Source organism: Saccostrea cucullata, unplaced genomic scaffold (genome assembly GCF_032062105.1).
Source record: "Saccostrea cucullata isolate Sc308-1 unplaced genomic scaffold, CSIRO_AGI_Scuc_v1 ctg497, whole genome shotgun sequence".
In the NCBI taxonomy this organism is placed as follows: domain Eukaryota; kingdom Metazoa; phylum Mollusca; class Bivalvia; order Ostreida; family Ostreidae; genus Saccostrea; species Saccostrea cuccullata.
This window is the reverse complement of record NW_026927325.1, coordinates 41,845-68,260: the sequence shown is the minus strand read 5'-3', so window position 1 is coordinate 68,260 and position 26,416 is coordinate 41,845. Positions and strand designations below refer to the sequence as shown.

The 26,416-nt window shown below is 30.1% G+C and overlaps 1 protein-coding gene across 1 annotated transcript; it reads left to right on the top strand.

Annotated features, from left to right (window-relative positions):
- The first annotated feature begins 152 nt into the window (after window positions 1-152).
- LOC134274066 (phospholipid phosphatase-related protein type 5-like) lies at window positions 153-26,416 on the top strand. The gene is made up of 9 exons (XM_062756304.1): window positions 153-259; window positions 12,488-12,637; window positions 13,146-13,305; window positions 13,875-13,992; window positions 16,173-16,359; window positions 18,198-18,255; window positions 21,073-21,249; window positions 25,539-25,649; window positions 26,082-26,416. Exons 2-9 carry the CDS (start codon window positions 12,501-12,503, stop codon window positions 26,172-26,174), a joined length of 1,041 nt encoding a protein of 346 aa, XP_062612288.1. The 5' UTR covers window positions 153-259; window positions 12,488-12,500; the 3' UTR covers window positions 26,175-26,416.

The window sequence follows — 26,416 nt, the reverse complement described above, 5'->3', positions numbered from 1 at the left end:
TTCGTAAGGTGAGGTTAATTAATTCATATTTATGTAAATTTTTGTTCACAGTGATCGTCATCATTTGCTTTATTGTCTTGATTTATATTTTGATCTCACACGAAGGTACTAGTATTTGTTTGTGAAAGGAGTTCAATACTGATTTTATAGGAAAGAAGGGACTTTTCAGTTTGGGACCAATGCAGGATATTAAAGGCTCCATTTCGTAAAGCATCTGTTTCTAGGAAGGAATATCGTCACAAAAAAAAGATTAAAGTAAGTTGAAAGCATTTGTGCTGACCTGCTAAATAAATGCAATCAAGCGAGAATATGCCAGGAAATTTAGTTTTTTCAGAATCTCGGTTTTTGAAACTTTCCCACAAAAATGAATAGAGAAATATTTGATATATTTTATCAGATAAAACGTGAAATATTCTTTTATTGTGTAATTATTCTTGAAATAAACAAGTCCTAAAAAATTATATCACCATACTGGTTCGCTTTAAAGTTTACAGAGTTAAACCGTAACTTCCGTCTAAAATTTGTTGTTGTTATCGTGAAGAAAATGGTGACTTGTTCTTTATTTGCCACAGAAATTTAAAGAAATATATACAAAGCATATAATAAAAAATCAATAAGATTTATCTTGTTGTTAGCAAAAAGTAAATTGTTGGGTCATGATATAATTCTTAAAAAAACTCTTTCAGTGATACTTGTAAGTAGTAGTATCGGATAGTTTGAACATACATGAATTTTATTGTAATTTCTAATAAGAAAGGGATTGGATATATATAAAATCTATCACATTTAATACATATTGCCCTTAATTTGCAGATCTGCCCTTTTTTTCAGAACTGACATTAATTTGCAGATCTGCCCTTATTTTTCAGAACTGACCTTAATTTTGTAGATCTGCTCTTAATTTGTAGAACTACCCTTAAGGACAGATGAGACGTTCCTTAATAATAGATAAATTTTTCTAGGAGTCATTGAAGTATTGATACTTAAACATGTTTACTCACAAAAAATTGAGGTACCTTACCAGGCATTTCTGAAAGATACCAGGGGTAGTTTTTCTTATATAATCCTTTGGGGAAGAAAAATAATTTTCCAGTTTCGAATGTTTGAGAGTTTGGATTTTTTAAAAACGTTTAGAACCTGGTTTAGAAATCAAAATGTTATTTAAATTTTGAATATTTTTCATACATTACGAAGATATAAAAAACAGATTTTGAGGAACGTCTCGTCTGACCTTAATTTGTAGAACAAGCCTATAATCATTTTTATAACTGCTCATAATTTGTAGATCTGTCCTTAAGGTAGGATTCTTCTCATATTTCATGTATTTAAAAAGTAATGAAATTTTCACAGAATCAAGAAGACAATATCACAAAATGATAGTATCAGTGAAATTAAATTTGACCATTTTGTATTAGAGACAAGATCAGGTCAAGGTCATTACCCTTTTCCTGGACATTAATAATAAAAAGTTACTGTTACCAGTTATGCGATCCCTGCTTGTATTTCAAAAGATTGAATATTTTTCTTTTGCGTAAAAAGATTCTACCATAAAGGCCTTATAAGATGATATTACCAAATTGACATAAATAATTTGACTAAAATGGATATTGGCTAATCTGAATTTTCTCTACTTTTCTTAAATTTTTAGGATAAATTAGTTCTTTTTATATGCTTCATATATTTAAATTTTTCTCATTTTCATAAATGGTAAAGTTGTCACATAAAGATATTTGTAAATTGATACAAAAACAAAGTTTTGACCGTATACTAAGAGAGAAAAAACTACTTTTGACAGATTTTTGGCTCAAATTTGTACTTATATTGGAAGTTATAATGTTAACATAGTTCTATTTTGCTTGAAAAATCATATTTATTTGAATATAGAACTTTAGTCCCTTAATTATTATTAATTAAACTTACATTTGAAAAGTTCTTAAAGTCTTTGATTGTGTAAAAATTATAACTAAATTCATTGTTCTATAATAATTTTGAGAGGCAAAAAAAGAAGATATTTTCATACGCCACCTTTCCGCCAAAAATATAGTCCCTGCTAGTTTTCAAACACGGTTTACCATTTCTATTTAAAGTTGTACATTTGTGATGAGGAAATTAAAAAAATGATCTTTTAAATCTCTTACACCTAAGTATATAAGACATATAAGCAAATGTACTTTGAATATTTCATCTAGAGTCAGAAACCAGAGAAGAATTCTACCTTTAGATCAGCTCATAATTTGTAGAACTGTCCTTAATTTCCAGAATTTTTCATTCTGTAGTATATGTAGTGCTAATAACGTTAGATTTTCTTCTTAAATCATAATGTGATCATTTACTCATTAAAAAAATACAAAATCCTTGAAATATTTTAGCATTACCGTTCATTGACATTATATTTCATGTTAATGTCCCCATTACATGTATATTACTTTATTACATTATTTGTTTTTATTAATTTGCTAAATTTTCTTGACAATTAAGCGTAGTTATGATATTCTTATTCCACAGCTATTTGCAATTTCTACCTCGAATCAATACACAGGTAACATCCAAAAGGGAAAATTAAGTTAAATAAACTTTAATTCTCACCGAAAAGCTGTTGATGTAACCAACATATGATCAAAAATTAGGACTAAGTATATGTAAGACGGATTTTTCCTCACTAGAAGAAATAATTTGCTGTTTGCTTGATCTAACAATTTTTAAAAGGTGTTGTTTCATCAATCGATCCATACTTCGATACACTTTATTTTTTAGTGTTACAAAATTGCTTCTGTAAGACATCACACGGATCAATCAATTTTTATCAACGTAAAAATAGTTTATACATTATGAAATGCTTTTCAATCGTTAAAATATCTAAAGAATTTTCCATGCTTTCCTTTAAAGTTGTTTAGTGGCACAAGTAAAGTAGGTACTAGTATATCAGCATTATCTTTTTCTATTACATGCATAAACTATTGTTTGAATATTTGCAACAACTGAGCGCCTTTTTCATGACAAAGTAGGCATAAAGTATTTTTTATTAGTATCAACATTATTTCTTCTTTTTTAAAGTTGTTGATTATATGTGGAACGTCGGGAAAAAAAAATTTGCTAAAGTTGCTTATTGATAAGATTTTTCAGTTAGATATTATTTACTCGTGTTGCAATCACCATGGCTGCTTTAATAAAATTTACTTTGCAGTATATAGTTGATAAAATTTTGACTTAATTAATTTGTCTCATTTGGATCATTTATTTAGAAAAATACTTTAATGTTTAACTTACAACAAAGTTTTATGATAAATTTCCCTTACTTATGCAGCATTATACCTTTGTCATCTGCATACGGAGTTTATATCTCTCAGTAGAATCGATACTGAAGAACATTCTCTACGTATGAACAATTTCTAAAACGAGGTAAGTTAATGACAAACAAGATGATGAAACAAGAATATCAGCAGTCTCGTTTAAAGTCATCATTTCGTAAGTTCTATGGTCGATCGATACAATAACCTTAGCAGCAAATACAGTTTATCATTGAGTCAAATGCTGACTGACGTTTTTCATACAAATTGTTATTTCATTATTTTTACACTGAATTGACGGATTTTTCCGTTATTTCCCGATCATGACAAGGAGCACACGGCGATGAGTCAAATGCTAACAGACTTTTTTCATACTGATTGTAAGGCCATTATTTATACACTGAGTTATCCACGGATTTTTTCTCGTTATTTTCCGACCATAACAATGAGCACAGAGCGGGTGTGACCGGTCGGCAGGGGATGCTCATTCCTCCATGGCACCTGGTCCCATCTCTGATGTTTTGGAGGTCATTGTTTGCTCCGCTCCTATTTTGTATTGTTTAATGGACTTGAGCTCAAATACTTTCTTTACCTCCACACATTTCATTCCTTAATTGTCTCATTGAGTTCTACTTTTTGTATGAAAATCTGAATGAACTTTATTCTCATAATAACAGTTACTGACAAAACAGTGAAGCAAATATATGTACATATAGTAAAATGAATAGAAAATATTGAATACCTGAACAAGGGATAACAGAGTTTCATAACAACCAAGAATTGTGGATTTGATAGCATAAAAACTTTGCAAATACACTACTCTTGAGTCCTGTATAGATTAGTGAGACTTAAAAAAGCTTGTTCTTATTTATCTTACAGGCCAATTCTGGGTGAAAATCTGTTTTCCCAAAATCATACCACCAGAATGAAATATGAAGATAACGAACAGTTATTATGTTCAAAACTCCACTGAAAAAATACAGGTTTAGAGTAAACATGGACCTTTAAAATATCAGAGATGGGATTAGATACCATGGAGGAATAAGCATCCCCTGTCCTCTGGTTACACCAACCGTGTTCTCGTCCTGATTGGTCAAACGAGAAAATTGAATGTTACAAAAATGGTCTAACAAATTGATATAAAAAATCGTTAGTCAAGATTATTGATAGATCGTATTTGCTAATAAGTTCTTTATATCGACCATAGAATTTGCAAGAAAGTAAACTTTAAATGAGAATGTTGAACATAATGCGAACATCTACTCATAAAAAAAAAATGCAAATTCCTTGAAACATTTAGCTCTACCGTTCATTGACATTATATTTCATGTCAATATTCCCATTACATGTATATTACTTTATCACATTCTTTTAAAATTAATTTGCTAAAATTTTCTTGACAATTAAGCGTAATTAAATTCTTATTCCACCAGTTTATTAACATCTCTTTGGTTGTTATTTAACAACACAGAGATCAATACATATTATCATAACATATATACATACATGCGTGAGCATAACATGTAACATATATACAAAGTGTGCTTATAATCAAGTATTTCCATATATGTTTACATTGATGTTAACCTGGAGGTTTGACTCTCTCGTTTAAAATTTTAATAAAAGAACAGAGTTTACTCAATAGTCCAACATTTTTTGAAGAAAACAATTCATTAAATTTGATAATGTTTGGTCTTGTAAAATAATATTTCGGAATGTACAATTTTCTTTCATCTTTTAATTTTTCACAACATAAAATATAGTGGAATTCATCACCAAGATCATTTTTACATAAAAGACATATTCTATTAATTCTTTCAATACCTTCCCATCTTCCTGTTTCAATGGGTAATTTATGGTTTGCTGTTCTAAATCTAGCTAAAATTTGTTTCTTATAATTATTTAACCTGCTATCTACATAAAATTGACATCCAAAGTGTAAATTTGTAAATAGATTATATGTCACACCTTTTGAAGAATCTTTACAGGTTGAATTCCAATTTTGTTTAAACTGATCTAGTAATTTTTGTTTCAAACTTTTAATAAGCCAATTTCTATTAAATAATTGATTCTGGTTCCAAATATTACTATATCCACAATTGTCTAAAATTGATTTCAAATTCTTTAACCATTTAGATTCATGTCCATTATCAAATTTTGCACGAAGTAATTTATACATTAAAAAACAATATTTTGATTGTTTTCCATATAAAATTTTTGACCAATATGCAATAATTCTTGTTTTGATATGTATACTTAAAGGTACTCTACCTAATTCACCATAGATCATAAAATTTGGAGTACTTGGTTTTAAATGAAAAAGCATTTTACAAAATTTTAAATGTACTCTTTCTATCATTTCAACATTACCATAACCCCACACTTCACAACCATACAATAAAATTGGAATTACAATCTTGTCGAACAGATACAATTGGTCATAAAGAAAAAGATGTAATTGGGTACCCTTTTTCAAAATACCATACATAGCTTTCGTTGCTCTTTCAGTAGAATATTGTTTTGTCTTAATAAATGAGCCTGTTGTTGAGAATATAATTCCTAGATATTTGAAATGTTTAACAATTTCAATTTCTTTGTTATTGTAATAAAAAACTTTATGCGGTATACGTCCCTTTGAAAAAATCATTATTTTTGTTTTTTCTATATTAACTTCTAGCTTCCATTTTTCACAATACAATAAAAAATTGTGCAACTGATTCTGTAAATCTTCGGGTGATTCCGATAGTAAAACTGTATCATCTGCATACAAAATAATCAGCATTTTTAACAAGACACCAAGTTCTTTTTCAATCTCATTTGATATTGTTGAGACACCAATATTGTTATGTGCAGTTAAAAAAGATTCTACATCATTCAGGAATAAAGCAAATAAAAGGGCGATAAGTTTTCCCCTTGTCGTACCCCTATTTTGCATGGAAAATATTCAGTAACCATATCATTAACAGCTATTCTGGATTTACTTTCAGAGTACATTTTCACTAAAACTTCAAAACATTTTCCGGTAATATTATTTTGAATGAGTTTTTGCCATAGTCCTATTCTCCATACATTGTCAAAAGCAGCCTTAAAATCTATAAATGCACAATATAGTTTCTTTTTCAATAAAAAGGATAATTCGATTAGCGATTGTAAAGTAAAAATGTTATCTATTGTAGAATAATTTGATCTGAAACCCCCTTGATTTTCATTTAGTATATCATATTGCTCAGCATAATTATTTAATCGTTTAGCTAAGATGGATGTGAATAATTTACCCATGCAACTTAATAAAGTTATAGGTCTATAGTTTTCAGGGTCATTGTCGTTCCCCTTATTTTTATAAATAGGCAATATATCACCTACAATCCAAGCTTCAGGTAAAATTGCTGAGTTAAAAACAATATTAAATAACATAACATATACCGGTAACATAATACTAGCAGAGGATTTTATATATTCATTATAAATTTCATCACTTCCAGAACTTTTGTTATTTTTAATATTTTCAATTGCGTGTTTTATCTCATCTTCAGTTATCACTGAGTCTAGTTCTTCATTAGTATATGTATTTCTAATCTCATTTGATAGTGGTTCGTCATTATTTACATCGCCATTATTGACGTTTTCACAGTTATTTGCAATTAATATCTTGAATCAATACACAGTTTATATGCACAAGGGAAAATAAAGTTCAACTTAGAAGTTTCTCCTTGATCTTTACGTGATACAAAGAAAAAAAATAATTGAATCCACAGTGATTGAAATTTTAAGCAAATTAAACATTTATTCAATTTTGACAAAGGATTGGTGTAATAACTACTCAACATACACATAGACTGGTAATGTTAAAAAAAAAACAATATAGTCATTGTCAATTAGTGAATACAATTTTATTCAGGTAGAAATGAAGTTGGCACAAGACTTATGAATATTCAAAAAAAAAAAAAAAAAAAAGAATGTCAGACTGGCCTCTCCCTTCTCTCTCCTCTTTTGTTTAAATAAATGTTCAGTTCTAATAACACTTTGATTGAATTTAAATGTATTTGAATTCTGCAAACAATTTCTACTCGTTAGCTCATACATTTGATAACTCAGAAAACAATCTTGTCGAAGTGTATTGCATTTAGAGTTTTTTAAAAGTAGTCTATGTTTTTGTTATTATGTAAGACCCAAAATTTAAACTCTTTAATTAAAAAAGCTGTTGTTGTAACCAATATATAGTCAAAATCTAAGACTAAGTATACGTTGACGGATATTTTTTTTTTCACTGGTAAAAATATTTTATTGTTTTGTGCTTGATCTACAATTTAAGTTGTTCCTTAAATCGATCCATACTTTGATACACTTTAATTTTTAGTGGTACAAAATTGCTTTTGTAAGATATCACACGGAACAATCAAATTATAAACGTAAAAATGATTTAAATTATGGAATGCTTTCGATCGTTAAAATATCTAAAGAATTTTCCATGCCAGCCTTTAAAGTTGTTTTTCAAGACACAAGTAAAATACTTATATCAGCACAATCTTTTTTTGTTACATGCGTAAACTATTGTTTGAATTTGCAATAGCTGAACACCTAGCTGTTTTATGGCAATGTGGACCATGTAATAGTATTTTTATTAGTATCAAACAATTTTATATGAAACGTTAAAAAACAAAGATTTAGTAATATTACTCATTGATAAGATTTTTTAGTTAGTTATTATTATTTTTGTTACAGTCACTATGGCTGCTTTAATTGAATTAACTTTGCTGTATATAGTTGATCAAATTTTGACTGAATTAATTTGTCTCATGTGGATCTTTTATTAGAAAAAAGACTTTAATGGTTACCTAAAACAAAGCTTTATGATAAACTTCCCTTACTTATGCAGCAATATATCTTTGTCATCTGCAAACAGAGTTTATATCTCTCAGTTTTATAGGTCCGTGTTTGCTCCGCTCCTATTTTGTAATGTTTAATGGACTTTTGAGCTCAAAATTTGTTCGTTACCTCCATGTACACATTTCATTCCTTAATTGTCTCATTGAGTTCTGAACTTGGAACTTTGATTTACTATTATAGTGAAAACTTTGGAACTTTGATTTACTATCGTGAAAACTTTGGAACTTTTGGATGTAATATCTTGAAAACTTACACATTTCATTCCTTAATTGTCTCATTGAGTTCTGAACTTGGAACTTTGATTTACTATTATAGTGAAAACTTTGGAACTTTGATTTACTATCGTGAAAACTTTGGAACTTTTGGATGTAATATCTTGAAAACTTTGGAACTTTGATTAATTGTAGTAAAAACTTTGGAAATTTGTTCGTTACCTCCATGTACACATTTCATTCCTTAATTGTCTCATTGAGTTCTGAACTTGGAACTTTGATTTACTATTATAGTGAAAACTTTGGAACTTTGATTTACTATCGTGAAAACTTTGGAACTTTTGGATGTAATATATTTTTCACATTTTATTCCTTAATTGTCTCATTGAGTTCTGAACTTGGAACTTTGATTTACTATTATAGTGAGAACTTTGGAACTTTGATTTACTATCGTGAAAACTTTGGAACTTTTGGATTTAATATCTTGAAAACTTTGGAACTTTGATTAATTGTAAAAAAACTTTGGAAATTTGTTCAACCTCCATGTACACATTTCATTCCTTAATTGTCTCATTGAGTTCTGAACTTGGAACTTTGATTTACTATTATAGTGAAAACTTTGGAACTTTGATTTACTATCGTGAAAACTTTGGAACTTTTGGATGTAATATCTTGAAAACTTTCACATTTCATTCCTTAATTGTCTCATTGAGTTCTGAACTTGGAACTTTGATTTACTATTATAGTGAAAACTTTGGAACTTTGATTTACTATCGTGAAAACTTTGGAACTTTTGGATTTAATATCTTGAAAACTTTGGAACTTTGATTAACTGTAGTAAAAACTTTGGAACTTTGATTTACTATTAGTGAAAACTTGGGAACTTTCATAAACTACATGTATATTCTGAACTTGGAACTTTGATTTACTATAGTGAACACTCTTGAACTTTGATTAAGTACTATAAAACCTTTGAAATTATGTTTTCAAGCTTAAGATTAATTAAAGCTTTAGAGAATTTTTTAAAAACCCACCCGTCCCCCAAAAGAATGATATACGAGAAATGAATTTTAATGTAAAGTTTGTCTCTTGCTTCGATAAATAATCAATATTTATTTAAATCTATTTAATCTTATTTTCATGCAAATGTAATGTAAGTTTATTTATGGAGAAAAAAATACTATAAAATAAAATTTGTGTCATTTGGAATCAAAATATTTGCTTCATCAACTTCAGTCAACATGTTCATAATTTTTTGTTGTTGTAAATATTGCTTGAATTAATTAATGTACTTTGTATATTTAAATCAAAATGTACAGAAAACCCAGCCCCAACCAACCCATATAACCACCTTAAACAGTTAAATGATAATAATAATAATAATACAAAATAATACAAATAAACATACATAATTGCTAAACAATCAAAAAAAAAAACTTTAAAACTTTGATTAAAAAAAAAAAGTAAAATTGGTTTTCTGAGGAATTGCAATTCCATTAGATGGAATTTTCTTTCTATTCCTAAATGCCGATCGTGTCCGACATTTTTTCAAAAGTTTTTTAGTAGTTAGATCACCTTTTGGATTACAGTTGGTTGTATCCTGCAGATGTATAAATAAGGCTTTGAACAGAATTCATTTTTTCAGGGAAGAAAATAAAATCTCTGCTCAACACCTTATTCACAGAACTCATTTTTGCACAAAACAATATTTCCAAAACTACTTTCATATTTTATGTCGTAGCAAAATTGTATTTTAGGATATGTTTGATAATCAATATCGTGTACAAAAATAAGCAGAATCTGTGCTCCATTTCCTTAATTTTTGAATGGTAATGAATCTTTTCATTAAATACTGAAATGAGAAGCCCATGCGCCTCAATTTCACCTGAGCAATTTACATGATCATGATACATGTAGATTTATTTATTTTATGTATGATGCATTCATATTAATATAAATTCCAGAACAATTTTACAGCTCTTTCATATAGTAAAGAACGAAGAAAAGGTCATTTAGAGGCAAACACGTGTATTTCTAACTAAAGGCAGTATGTACTAGTAGTTGTTCTTATACTCATTTCTTGAATGAACTATTTAAAAAGAGTATGCTAGGAAACGTTGTTTTCAATCCCAAATTAGATTTTTCTGAAAAAAAAATGAAAATTTTGAAACCTTATAGCACATCAACAGGACTCATTATTCATATTACAGAAGATATCGATAATTTGGCAACCACTTAAAGAGGAGTTAAGGACCCAGGCAATTGTAGAAAGTGTCGTTTTTCGTCCAAAAATTGGCCCAAGGATAAGCATCAGAATTTGAAATCACTAAATTTTACAAAAAAAATTATGAAAGCATACGAAATTTCAACAATTTTTGCAACAATTCACCAAGTTAAATTAAAATCCAGTTTTTTATGCATCAATGACAACTTCTTTAAAAAAAATGGAACTACTTTTTAATTCATCTGCAAAATTATTTTGTTGAAAAAACATTTTGGTTGAACATACAAGTATTCTTAACTTGATTTTGAAGAAGATGCATTAGTTTCTGATTGACAATATCAAGTTAGTTCTTGGAGAACAAGTCTTCCTACAATCTGTTGGAATTTTTACGGGTATACGCGCAGTGTGGCAACGCACTTTGAAAAAATTACCCACCCACCCACCCCACCCTAAGGTAAGCCCCAAATTTTAATTTCTATATTATGTATATCTTTGCGAAACAATTGTGGCTATCCCCCCCGGTACTGAGGCCCGTGCTACACCAAAATATATGTATTTGCATACTATAGTAACTGTATTTGCATAACTTGTGTGACGTTGAAAACTTTCAATAAATTTCAGTTTGCATTAAATGAAAGCAAACTCGAAAAAAATAAGTACAGTAAACAATTAAGAGAGAAAGAATTTTCTAAGTATGGAAAAATCCAAATCGCTCACTTTCACATCCTGAAATGACCTTATCACCGAAAAGTTATCCAAAAGGTTCAATTATTCACACTGTATCATACCTAAATTTTCAAGAATATTGACCAAGCCATACACATTTTTTTTCAAAGTGCGTTAATATGGTCGATATCAACGCACTTTTTTTTATTTTTTCAAAGTGCGTTAATTTGGTCCCAAATTTAACGCACTTTGAAAATTTTTTTCAAAGTGCGTTGTAACAACGCAGACCTATTTTTGCATTCATTAGAAGCAGACTCACTTATTCAAAAACTTGAAAAAAAAATTCTTTTTGGTCTTCAACTCAACATTTAGATAAATTGACGATGTTTTAACAATTAACAAATGAATATTCATTTTTTTTTCTACTTTGTTTCAATACATCCCTCTGAACTATAAATAAAGACGCCACAGGAGTCTGACACACCTGTTTCATAAGTATACTAGTAATTCCATATCTGGATATTTTACTACAAAACAATATTAATTTCAAATCAATAACAAACCACGAGAATCGTGATTTCAACTTTTCTATTTCAGCTGTAACAATATATGTATCAATATACAATTATCACCTGCATATAGAGTTTATGTCTACCAGTTCATTCGATACGTGGGTGGATGTTCAACATTCTCTGCCTTCTGCCTTGAAACACTTTTTTTTTCTTAAAAAATAGAAGGAAAAGCTGTTCAATCCCCAAAATTGACTTTGATAGAAAAACATCTTTATAGAACAAAATTGCCCACCTGTCTGAAAATGCAAAATTCAGAAATCCTAGACCGTTTAAACAATAACAGCATATCACAAATCAAATTCCTATTAGTATAGATTAGGAATTAGCTTCTACAAAATTTCAGAGAAGTTCTGTGGCACAGGTGTTTGTAGAAAGTAAAATTCCGACTCCATTTTACTTAATGGGTGAAGATTAGAGCCCGAAACCTTATTCACTATCTACAAGATAGCACATATCTTTTATAAAAATTATTCCAGCAGTGCTTGAAATGTACGGGGAATATAAAGAAGAATATAATTTAATTGACTGACAGGCCAAGAAAACAATATTTCCGAACAATGTTGAGAAAATGGGACTTTAACCAAAGAATATTCCTATTTCAACAAATGTTATAATAAATATTATTTTTTCCTACAGAAGAAATCCACCCAACATGTCCGGGACAGAGAGACGTAGCGCAGAAGAAAGTGTTGCAAACAAGCAGAAGGAGCCCCATTCTCTAGTCTGTATAACCACATTCCTGGAACTTATAGTCCTAGCCTTCATTGTATTGGTCGAACTCTTACTTAGGTAAAGATGATTTCAGTTAAAATTTATCAAAATGAACAGATTTGAAAAGGGGAAAATTAAAAAAAAAGCATGTTTTGCATATTTTAGGGGTTTTTAATGATGAGTAATTTAGGAAATTAATTTTTAGGATTAACTTTAAGGTTAGGCTGAGTTGTGAGGAAATACTTAGAATAAGTTTAGAAGTAGAATTTGCTTGATTAGTGAATAAACCCAATAACGAAAACAATATCGTTCAGAAAAGTTCATTTCAAATCCTAAATTTTCTGTGTTGAATGAAATATACGGAGATTGCGAACAGCATTCAAGCTCAAAAGTCCGTTAAACAATACACATCTTGAAACAAAGCAAACATTGGCCTCTAAAACATCAGAGATGGAATTAGGTGCCATGGAGGAATAAGTATCCCCTTCCGACATGATATAATTTTTTTTAGATTGATCTGATTAGCATGTAAAGAGTTCTATTGAATGTAATCTCTGTTATTTTTTGTGAATGTTTTCATTTCTAGATTTACAACAATATTTCCTCTCCGACGTCAGCCATTTTCCTGTGTGGACGAGTCCATCAGTCGACAGACAAAACGCTCACAATTCATTGGTTTCGCCTTCAACTCGGACCTGCCAGATTCCATCGTGTATTCTCTCAGTTTTTGCCTTCCCCTATTTATAGTTGAGTATTACTGTTGGTGAAAAACTTTTCACATGCATGTATATACATTTTGCACTTACTTTAGCATTGGATTTGCATGTATTTTTTATTCCTAAGCAGAACTTTTATTGAAACAAGCAAATTTTTTCCTTTTTTTTTTTATTACAGAACTTTTGATTTTTATAAAAGAAGATGTACTAGGTACTTTTATTGCATCCTCTCTACTTTCGATGCGTCATACAATTGCCATTTTCTTGCATAACTTTCATTGAAACTTTCTTCTTTATTTCTGTCTCGTTCGATTATGAAACATAAAAATACTTTGTCGTGTAGAAACAAGAGAAGGGATAAAAAATTAAATAAGCCAAAATACATTAATAACATAAAATTTAACTGTAAACAAACAACTTAAAAACATCAAATGATGCAGCCATTTAAAGTGTCAATACATGTTCATCAAGGTTGAGACTCACTGATAATTTTTTGAAATTTATACATCTGATAATAATTTACATATATTAAATCAGTTCATCATCTCCATAAATAATATGTTGACATCATATTTCAGAGATGTGTTATGTATTTTCAGATTTTAGTGGGAGAAGTAGGACTATGGGCTTTTGCTGAAGATCGCCAGAGAACAATCCGAGTTCTTTGTCGCAACTGCAGGGTACCACAAGTCACACGCAGACTCGTTAGGTTTGTAGGTAAGTCAGAAGTAGGGAACAAATTGTTTGAAAATAAATGCTTTTGAAAAATTAATGAAGGTTTTCGACTCACAGCAGTAAAAGTTTACCATACCTTTTCCAAATCCTATAAAAGTCTCAAAATAGCACCAACTGTATTCATGCAGTATTCCTATGTACTCGGTATCTCAAAACTCGAGTTCTGAGTTATCTTTCTTATATCAACCCATAGAAGGTTCTTCATTGTTATGATGGATGAAAGTCTCTGACACTTTAACAGCGCGGTTTACATGTATAATGATTGTTGAATTATTTATCCTTACTTGTCCCTGATCCTTGAAAAAGTGGAAGTACATAAATGATTCACGACAAACAGTAGAATGAAATATGAACACAACGAACGGTAATCATGTTCAAAAGTCCATTGAAGCAATACAAATCAGGAACAGAGCAAAACGCCGACTTCTAAAAACATTAGGGGTAGGATCAGGTGCTATGGAGGGGTAAGCATCCCCTGTCTACCGGTCACATCCGCCGTGTGATCCTTGTCTTGATGAGGGAAATGAAAAAATATAAAACGACAGTTCATTGTGTGAATAATGCCCCAACAATTAGTTTTAATTCAAATCGTCAGTCAACATTCGCTACTTTTAAATCAGAGATTGTCTTTGCTGTCAATGTCATTGCATTGACAATGGAACTTGAGAAATGAGGATTTTAAAGGAGACTGTTGATATTTTTTTTGTTTGTCAATGGCTTGCTTCGCTTTAGAAATTGTTCGTAGGTAGAGCATATGCTCTCAATATTTAATCAACTGAGAAACATAAACCCTATGGGCAGGTGAACAGGTGATGAGGGTATATTGCTAATTTAAAGATAGGGGAAGTCAACGATAGAAAAGTTAAAGTCATCACGTTTATCATGTAAAGTTTTGTTAACATAAACATCTTTTAGAATATCCAACAATTACTGGCTGTAAGACTTGAATTTGGGTTACTTTTTGGTTAGGTCAATTAAAAGAGATGAAGATATGCTGTATGTCATTTAAACATCATTTTGCTCCCCTCTAGCGAAAGCATTTCCAATCTACCTCTGATGAAACTCGCTTCCCCTGCATGATCAAATATATCATATATGCCACCCTTTAAAAATTAATATAGGTATTTAGAACTACCCGTCCTGTATGATTTGAATCCAATCTTCACCCACTGAACACTTTGCATGTTTAATGAACTGTCAATGGGTTGGCGACATAATTACGTGACAATCGATGGTCGTTACAACGATCGGATTTAGACATAATCGACATCTTGTTTCGTGACACACTTTCTTAATAACAAATACCAAAACAGAATCTCTCGAGCTTCTGTTTTATGGCCCGTTAACAAAATGTTAAGTGAATGGAATTGCTCTAAAAGGGGGAAGTGTTGTAAAATGTGTTTCTATCACGATGATTTCAGTGGCTTATGCTTAAAACGATAACGCCAACTCATATAGTGCTGATCAGCATAACATCAAACTTCCCTTCCTGTAAATATACTTTGAGCACTGAACGGGAACCCACAACATTTCTACCCTTAATTGTAAAATAATTTTGAATCGACTCTAATTTGGTTAAAAAAGGTTAAAAACTAAGCAAACACGATTTCTTGTTTATTGGAAAATCATAAAAATCCCCTTCATCATTCACGACAATGTTTCTTCGTGACTGTTCTCATGCAGATTCATTTTGTTTCGGATGTTGAAGGTTAAATTCTAAGGCTTTCTTATCTGTCATCATCTCTAGTTAACATGATTATGCTTGGAACAGATCAAAGGATTATCGCATTATCAACAGAATTCATCCCTTTAATTATTTATTGTTTAGTCGACTATCCTGTGAAGATTAACCTATTAAAATCATCCTATGTCTGGGGGACTAGGATATTAACTATTAACTAAAGTGCATACAGTGTACTTGTATATATTTACGAACCCGAGATGAAATATCAGGGGAGTATTGTTTTTGTTCGTCTTTCTGTACCCTTTCCTATAACCTTCAGCTTACAGCTGGCTCATGATCAAACATTTCTAATATTTATGATTTAATCACTATTAGTTATAGTAACTATCTGTATCAATAATAAATTCTTAATTATAATTTACCTGCACTTAATAAACATTATATAATTATTTTAAAATACCTTTCTTTGTATTTACAGGTGTTTTTATATTTGGAGCATTCACTCTTATGGTTTTTGTTGACGTCACAAAGCTTATGACCGGGCGTTTACGACCAAACTTCTTAGAAGTTTGTAGAATAAACCAGACGGCATGTAAACTTAACGAAAATCATGGAGATGAAAGTATGTGTCTTGAAAAAGATGAGATGGCGTTGAAACATGCGAGGTATATCCACCTACGACACGGTATATATTAAAGTTATATCCACCTGCGACACGGTCTATACTAGTATTAAAGTTTATAGTACATAGAGAAATTGGTATGATTTGATGCTTTAAACTATATATATAATCTGAAATAATATATTTTTCCATGAAATGAATGAATTTTATTGAATATTCTATATTTAGACATCATATGCAAGAAGCTATAATGGTTTTGACAAAGTTCGGTAAAACCAGTTTCTTATGAATTTTCTTTGGATTTAGAATAAAGTTTTCTTTCTTTTTCTCTCTCTCCCTTTTCCCCTCTCAAATGAGAATTCTAGAGTTCTTTTGATTCTCAAAAGGTAGGAGAATTTCTTCAAATAAAGAGGAGCTACACTATCTTGTAGAATAAAAAAAAATGTTTTTGCCCTTTCCTTTATTTATTTAACAGATTTCAACCTAAGCATAAATACAAAACATTTCTGACTGAATTTTTTGGATGCTACAATTATTGTAGCTGCTTCTACTTGAATGTTTTCTGAAAGATTAGAATGTTCTTGCGAGAAATTATCACAGATAATGATACTATATTCTAACATTTTCCCAATAAGGGCGAAATAGATTTTTCTTGATGCACTTTAAAAAGTTTGTTCATCTTGTGAGATGGACTTTTAAAAACTCTTTTATGTTTTATATTGTGATAATTGGTGTATTTACAGTGTCTTCTTTGTGTATATTAAACAACATGTATCCCCAAGATATTGACGTCAATCGGAAGTCTGGATACGTGCATCAGATTCCGTTCATTATCTGCTTTTGTTACACACTCATATTCGCTTGCCAAATGACTTTTTATATAGAAAGGGAATAATATTATTGTGTTTCGTAAGCAAATCATCGATTAAAAGTTGAAAAATGTAAATAATGCCGTTTTTATTAATATTTTTTTTTTTACTTATTTCTGTAAAAGGTTGCATATGCTTGTGCAAAAACAGAAAATATATATATATATATATATATATATATATATATATATATATATATATATATATATATATATATATATATATATATATATATATATATATATACTTGTATATCTTTATTCTTTAGAAAAACATTATTCTTACGTTTCCTCCCAAAAATAAAATTATCAAGACATGTTAATAGGAATATTTTCATCTTGACTGATCTTCCTTTATCAACGTTTTCTCATATGTAAAAGGACCTTTTGGAATGAATTGCAGAAATAAATTATTCAATAAAAGTTAATAGCAAAATCGTGCATATGACTTAAGATTGTATAAGATCTAAGGCAAGAAATGGTCATTGTCCCTTAAGCTTCATGTCCAGTAACCTCCTGTTAACTCACTAGCTAAACTTAAATTCAGTTCACAAACTTTTCTGTCTATAACACCGAGTTTGAAGTGTTGGTCTCCTAAGCCAAAGACAAGTCTATCAAAAACGAATATTGTTTTGCTATTTAGTTACATGTATTTAGGTTTGATTTTTGAGTGGAAAAGATCTGAGCAATTAAAGCCCTTAGGATTTGTCACACATTAACCAAATATTGATGAATTTAAACCATCTGATTTTATTTTTTGTTATTTTTATCCACTTTGTTTTCCTTTAAATAACATTTCATAATCAGAAAGAGTCCCATTTGTTGATGGCATTCATTAATTCCATTGTATGCTATCAATGAAAAGGCAAACTCATTTTTAATGCATTGAAAGCCTAATCGATTCCCTGCCGTTTTATTGTCTTGTCATAGTTTTGTCCGCAGAGAGAAACTGATTAATTGTAGCTAATGTTGGCATATAGGAGTTATCTCGTAATACTCTGTTGCCTTTTTAGGTCTTCGTTTCCCTCCATGGATGCTGCGTTATCGTCTTATGCTGCTATGTTTATTTCGGTAAGCAACAAAGGGGTAAAAATCATCCTGTCACGATAGTTTGTGAGTAGGAGTTGAATAGTTAACAGATTTTTTTTCACAAAAATATCAAAATCACTGAACTTATATTACAATTATTGGTCATATTATAAACATCAGTGCCTTTTAAAAAAATTACATGAAACCAGAGACAAAAATTGCCAGGATTCGCATATAATATGAAAGTGCAAGCGTATTGGATTTTATTTCTTTTGTATATGGATCTGAGTTGAACTAATTTAAATTGAACGATATATTGATTTGTTATTGTAATTTTTCAAAACTAAACATTAATAATTACTAAAAGCAATCTAGCCAAATAAAGAAGTCAATGATTAAATGTTATCTTTGAGATATCTGTTGATATTTCAAGTTTCTCCTTTGTTATTGTATTTAAATAAAGAAACTTTCAATATATAACATACATAAAAATATTTATAATAATTGAAAGTTTTTTTTTACTTCGTTACCATTGATGAAACTCAATAAAGACCAGAGAGAATAAAGTAATTTAAGGACTTACGCAAGATACCTTACCTACTGATAATTTTTCAAGATATTCTGAATTTAAACTTATAATACCATTACATGTTCTTTGACAAAAAATCTGCATGCGTTACCAGGGATTTTGAAAAGATATCAAATTGTGAAAAAATTTGCATTATTCAAAGAAAGCTGTACAAAAATTACAAAAATAAATTCCTGATTTTTTTCAGCAAAAATTGATTTATAAGAGGTGTACAAATCCATATATAGACATTAAAAGTATTGCACATAGGTCCTTCTTTTAGTGGAACTCTTCAACTCCATGGAAGAACCCAATAAAGTTCAAACTGCGTTGCGTATGACCTTCAGACATAGCTATGAATTTTGCGATGTACCTGTATTTGTAAAGGATTTAAGAAAAGTCATTAGTTTCTTTGGTCAATACAATGACCTTGTCTGCAAATACAATCTTTCATTAAGTGACATGCTGGCTGAGGTTTTTCATTAGTACATGTATTTATTAGACCATTATTTACACACTGAATTGTCGACGAATTGTGCCGTTATTTCTGATTATGACAAGAAGCACACGGCAGATGTGACAGATCGGCAGGAGATGGTACTAGATTCATTCCCTATTGTTTAGACATCTTTTTGTTTGCTCTGCTCCTGATTTTTATTGTTTGAATGGACTTTTGAGTTTGATTACTGTTTTTTTTCTTCTAAGTTTATTATTATTTTACATGATACAAATAATAAAAAATCAAAACGAACTACTGGAGACATGGGGGGGGGGGGGGGGGGTCCAGGTTAAATTGAGAAGTAAACATCCCCCGGTCACATCCTTCGTATGCTTCACATCAGGTTTGGTTGAACGCCAATTTATGTAGAAAATTCTGCGTGAATATAATGACCTAACAAAGACTTCAGTCGAAATTTGACTTCACGACACATTGCAATTGCAAACACGGTTATTGTATCGCCATAAAGGACAAGCCCCCTTTTTGGTCCCTGATTTTGGGTGTCTTTCAGAATGATGCAGCAGTTTATCCATAAAAAGCTGTTGTCACCCCTGCCACAGAATGAGCTTTGGTTCTAAGTTTTGAAATACAGAGAGATCACAAAGAGGTCAGAAAATAGGTCAATTTTCGATTTTTCTCATTTTTATGCAATTTTTCACCGATTTTACACCACATTTGTTTTGGAAAACATAGAGCACAAACTTGCCTATTACACTTCTTTTACACTAGTATCAAATGAAGTTATGTGTAAAAATCTTAGATAGGCAAGCGTATGCTCTATATATGTTTTCCGAAGAGAAAAGTATTTCAAATATGATGAAATTCCAGCAGAATTGAGAACATTCGGGAAAATGTCCTACTTCTGCACCCTGTAGTAACTTGAATGTAAACATTGAAACCAAATTAGTGTTGGTTTTAAAGCAAGCATCATTTTAAGTTCTTAACTACAAACTATCACAATTTTACGAGTGTTTTGATTTTTATATCGAATAAGGGGCCAGATTTGGTCGTTACCCTATCTTGTCCTTTGCTAAGTATTGATTTTTAAACGAGATTGTTGATATTCTTGTATCAGCAACTTTTTTCATTGCCTACCCAAATTTAGATTCACCTTTACGTATGTAACCAACTTGGAGGCATGAACGCCAAATGTAAGTGATAAAAATATATGTCTGCATCTTTCATTTAAGTTAAATGAATATATAGTTTCAACGTAAAAGATGTTAAGAAAGTTATGGTTTACAGTAAAATTAAATATTGTTCAGTCCCACAATGTTAAAACGGCAATGATCATAGCAAAATATTTGCATGTGTAGTCCTTTACATTTACTTTTTTTTTTCAAGTTATTGTCAAATTGCTAATAACTTGTCCACAAAGGAATTATACACACCTTAAATAATTCAGCTAGACATAAATTACTTAAAAATATTTGCACTTTTAAAATTTCTTATAAGAGGTTATTCTACTGATATTTAAAATTAAGGTCAGACGACACGTTCCTCAAATATATATAATTTTTTCTAAGAATTCGTCATTGAAGAATAGGTATTAAAAGAAGTTTCCTTACAAAAAATTAAGGTACCTTACCAGGCATTTGGACAAGATACCACATCATATTTCTTAAAAATATTCTGAATGGCTTTTAAAATTTTTGGTTTACTTATATTTAAAAACATTTTGAAAACAATGTAGATATCAGAAGAGAATGTCAAATATGAATAATTTTTGATATTTAAAATTAATAATAATTGTAATCTCAAATAATATATTCTCTTATTCATATTTTGATAGACGTACGTTCATGGTGCTTTACGGAGTCGATCAGTTCGAGTTCTCCGACCATTTCTCACGGTGATGTTCTGCATGCTTTCTTTGCTGTGTGGTCTGGTGAAGTTAGGAATCGGTTCCAGCCATTGGACAGACGTGGCTGCAGGATTCGCCAGTGGGTCATTCATGGCAGTTTATTTGGTAACTATAATACATTAAAAAGGATCTTCATTTTACTTTCAACAATTTAATATTGAAAACATAATTTCTGTAAGAATAAAATAAAATTAGTGTGATTACATGTAACCTCTGTTATAGAATTTCTGTGGCAGGATGCATAATACTGAATGACTTCAAAACTATATTCATAAATGCCTGAAAAGTATAAATTCGAAGTACTGGATTTTTAAAAATGTCCTTACGGAGTAGAATGATTTCAAACGAAAAATAAAATACAAGACTACTCTAATATTGAATATCAAAAATAATAAATATTTAAATAAATAAATTCCCCTTCTAAATCCCCCCTTTTTGCTAAGGACTGGGAGATACCATTCTATACTGTCTATTGCATCCTACCAATTCTTCATTATTAAGTTTGGAAAACTAATTTTTGCAATGGGCTATATGACATATACACATAGCTTGAAGTCATAATGAAGCCTCTTCTCATACTGCAATTTTCCTTCAATGAAACGAGTTGCAACTATCCTTGCTTTGAAAGATTTGCCTCAGAAATATTTTTTTAAAATTTGAACTCTGAGAATTTCTTTTAATTCATATCAATTTCTAATATCTTTCCGACATAAACTTAACTTTTTTGTTTGTGAAATATGAAAATGACGAAGTACTACCTAAAGAGCAAATAATCGAAAATAATTGAAAACAGCAATCGCGGACCCCCCCCCCCCCCCATCTCTCCCGAAAACTTCAGAGGTGACCTGGGAGGAGTGTGTGTTTGTGGTTTTAAGAGATGCCTTTTAACAAAACATGAAATACACACTATAGTTATTATTCCAACATTTTTTTTAAGAGAAATAGACCACTAATACTCAGCAATTTTAACCAATTTTAACACACTTTGAACAATTTTTTTTAAAAAGTGCGTAATTTTCTCAAAGTGCGTTGCCACAAAGCTTGTTCACAAGAGGACGTGTATTCCAATCCAGTTCTAAACTGGTTTTGTTTAAATTTTGCAAGATAAAAGAAACACATTTAAGATAAAAAAGGTTTCAATAACAGAGTTTTACAGCTCTGTTCCATAAGGACATTAAATGTATTGTTTCATTTTTTTCTTGGTGATAAAACCATTGCCATTTATTTGTATTTGTGTTTATATTTGTAAAATAATCATAAATGTCCCTCAAGCTGATAAAACAAGATGATGTTAGTCATAGACAGTTAAACACACATGAAGCTGTTTGTTTATAAAACTATTCACCTCTGTCCTTGAGTAACTATTGAAGAAGCAGTAATTGTTATTCCAGAACAAACATAAATGTTTATGTTTTAAATGGAATACAAAATATTCAGGTGAGCAAGTGGTCTCTGTTTTGTATTATGTATGTCAAAAAATTAATTCATAACCTCTCTTAAATTAAAGAATTTGTATAAATGATATATATATTCTAGCATTATATTAAAAAGATATTTTGGAAGAAAGTTTTCTGCTGAAAAAAAATTAATATTCGACCCCTTTCCTCCTCCTGGAAATAAAGGAAAATTTTGTAACACTATTGCATGTCTGCAGGACAACATCAAACATGTTCTAAGAGTTGATTGGCGTCTGCATACAATGTAATGGAGTTCTTGGAACATAGATTCATTTTTAGAGAAAACGTTTTTCGAGCCTCAATCAACACCCAAGGTGAACTGAAAATTCGAAAACCATAATATTGAACATTTAAAGAACATTTACATCCATATTTCAAAATATAATTTGGCTAATTTATAAAATACTATTATCACCTGCAAGAGCATGTTCTACGTAAGAACAATTTTGAAAATTAATATCTTTATTTCAAATAATAATTTGGCTGATTTATAAAATACTATTATCATCTGCAAGAGCATGTTCTACGTAAGAACAAATTTGAAAATTAATATCCATATTTCAAAATATGATTTGGCTAATTTATAAATTACTATTATCACCTGCAAGAGCATGTTCTATGTAAGAACAATTTTGAAAAAAAGGCTTTTAACAAATAATTAAATGTTACGAGGATATCAATTTGAAGTCAGCAGTTCGAGCGAAACATTGACCTTGTTTGTTAATGAAATCTGACGTTGATTCAAATGATGACTGACATATTTCATCCAAATTGTTTGGCCATTTTTTCACACTGAATTCTCTTTATGGATTTTCTATTAACCCGATCAAGACAAATACACAGTGGGTGGGACCCCTCGAGAGAGGTTGTTTACTGCTCTAAGGTATCTGATCTCCCTCTGTTTTTTGCTTTTTTTTGTTTTGGTTAATAAATGGTGATCACTTTTTCATTATTTTCACATCTTAATTTTTAGGAACTATGAAAAACACAAATGTACTATAGTTAACTATAGTATTAAAGGTTTCACGTTACAGAATCAAGGTTTTCACTTTGAATTACATTATTTTTACTACGGAGATGTATATGTTTTATGTTGAATATTTACATATTATTCAATAATAAGAATTATTGGTATAGAATTTTCAAAGATTTTATACTTTAATTTAATACATGTATTTCAAAAATTTTCGAAAGTAAAGTTTTATAGTAAATTGAAAAATGAAAGTTTTTTTTTATTCTAAAGTTAAATACAGTAAACTTCAGTAAATTTGGACTCGTTTTATATCCTCTGATATTGGTATATATCAGTGTCCTATACTTAACCTTCGGCAACGCAGATTTTCCTCCATTAAGTTTACAATAAAGTTAAATTTTCCCCAGGGAAATTTAAGTAGCTTACAAATATGGAAGCAATCAATGCTCCATGCATAGGAAGTCAATCACCGCATAAATTACTGTAAAGTTCCCCTTTATCATGGAGAATTATCATAATTCGGAATGAAGTGCCTTCAACGTGTTCAACTTGATAACTGTTGTAGATTCTGAATCAGCAGATTTTAGATTTAGAATACTTATAATCTGCTTTCACTAAATTACCTTGAATTATAGTAGAAAAGTACCTGAGTGAACCATAGACATCATCTGACACATATGTTTTATATTTGGATCTGTTATTAGAAAAAGATGTTAATGGTAACCTAACAATAAAGATTTATGATAAACGTGATGACTTCAACTTTTCAATCGTCTACTTCTCTTACTTATGCAGCAATATATCCTTATCATGTGCAGAAACTTAAGCTCACTAGAGTATTTTTGTTATGTTTATGTCAGGGGTATACCTTATCATAGGATAAGGTTTTCTTAATGTCACTGGGTATTTCCAGAAGATGCAATCTTTGGATTGTCCTTAAAATGAAAAGAATTCTTTACAAAGATTTTTTTTTAGAAATATAAATCAAAGTTTTGATAATAGAATCCACGTAATGAAACACCCAGATTTGACTTACAAAAAGATTTATTCTAACTTGAATATTGTTCAATATTTATCAGTATTTTAAGAAAAATATTAATTAATAATAATAACAATTAACAGACACAGGCAGACCGACAAGATCATTAATGATCTGAATAAAGATTTTATATTTAAAATAGATTATGGGCGGTTTCAGCTAGAACCAGAGCTGATACGATTACCATGTTCTTTGCATGTTTCATTATAGTCCGTATTGGCCTACATCATCTGGTTTAAACCAGAGCTGTTGTAATCAGTAATTAGTGCTAGTTTGTAAAAAAATTTTCTACTGGTATTTTGGTTTAATATCTAGATATTCCAGAGAGGGTTCTTATTCTTTATTATTCTTGCAATAACCGGATACGCGGTTCCTTAGCACAAGCCGTGATTAGAAAACCATTCAAGGTAGATGTCTTAATGGAACTGCTATACTTGAAAGAAACCTTGATGGATATTTCCGGAAGGGGAAAAAGTGTTTTAATGATCTAGATACATCTAGAATAAGATACCTGTCTGAAGAAAAAAAAACATCTATTGGCTTCAAGATTAAAAGCTTTATTAAAGACCACGTAGTCCTTTTGCCTTATAGTAAAAATAGAGTTGGTTATAATACCTTTCCTTCATAATAGTTCAATGAAAACGCAACAAAACAGTCAAGTTTGCTTAGTAATAGGGCAACTAAATGTAGAATTACTTCGATCTTGGTGAAACTTTCAATAATATTCAAGGTATAATTGATTTTGTTGTTGTCCATTTTAAGACATTTTGTATAAAAAAAAATCTACATAAACCGTTTTAGCAATACATGATTGCAGAACAATTGCCACATTTCAAGGAATTCTAAAATATACAAAGATTATTTATTCTGAATATTTAACTTTATTCGTAAATATTTATATAATAAACTAAATATTTATTTCCAGGGTCGTTATGTACTAAGAGGATTCAATGAACATGTGGAAGAGAAAAGGGTAATGTCTCAGTTAGACCTAATTCTACAAGAACAACGCTTTTTAGAACAACTAATTAGAGAGGTAACGGAAGTCGTTATTATTTTACAAAGACTGATGTAGAATTATCATCTTCATTAAAAATGTTGTGAATATTTTTATGAAATGCTGATGCAGTCAAGGAAATGATTTGATTTTTTCTTTACGTTATTTTACACGAACTCAGGAGTATTTTAGAATTCTATTTAAATTTATATCAACCAAATTCATTGCTGTAGAATGAGAGATATGTAATGACTGAATAATAACTTCAAATTTCATGCAGTTCTTAAAATATATGACCTTAGGACCTTACTACACATTGGATTATTTTTTAGAGTAAGGATGTTACAGCAATTTTTAAAATAGATATTAACAAATACGAGACCAAAATAAGTTTTATACAATGAAACCTTGCGGGGTAAATGCTGTTCTTGAATTGCAATTTTATAATTAACATTGGGTTTCATGTTACAGCTTGGCACACCATCATCGTTGCCCTTGCAAGGTTACCAGATACCCAGAGCACACACGGATGATAGGTGGCGCCCCCTTAACAACAAGGCTTAGTACAACGGTCCTTGAATAATGAAGACACTGACATGCATAGACAATCTGTATTGATTTTCTCGGATGAATCTTCTCTGTTTATGAGCTGTGATTTAACTTAAGTTGGCTGCAAAATTTGTTTATCAGGATTACATTATCTCTTGTTTACATCTTCTTTCATGTAAATACCAAAACCAATTTGTTGTCTACTTATTGGAAGAAGTAATTACTATTTAAAACTTATTAAAATGACTAATCATTTT

Bases quoted from the DNA above. Each gene is read 5' to 3' on its own strand.
- LOC134274066 (XM_062756304.1), top strand. From the start codon at position 12,501: ATGTCCGGGACAGAGAGACGTAGCGCAGAAGAAAGTGTTGCAAACAAG. The intron at 12,638-13,145 runs GTAAAGATGATT...TTTCATTTCTAG, and splicing joins TTGGTCGAACTCTTACTTAG to ATTTACAACAATATTTCCTC. The intron at 18,256-21,072 runs GTAAGCAACAAA...ATATTTTGATAG, and splicing joins ATGCTGCTATGTTTATTTCG to ACGTACGTTCATGGTGCTTT.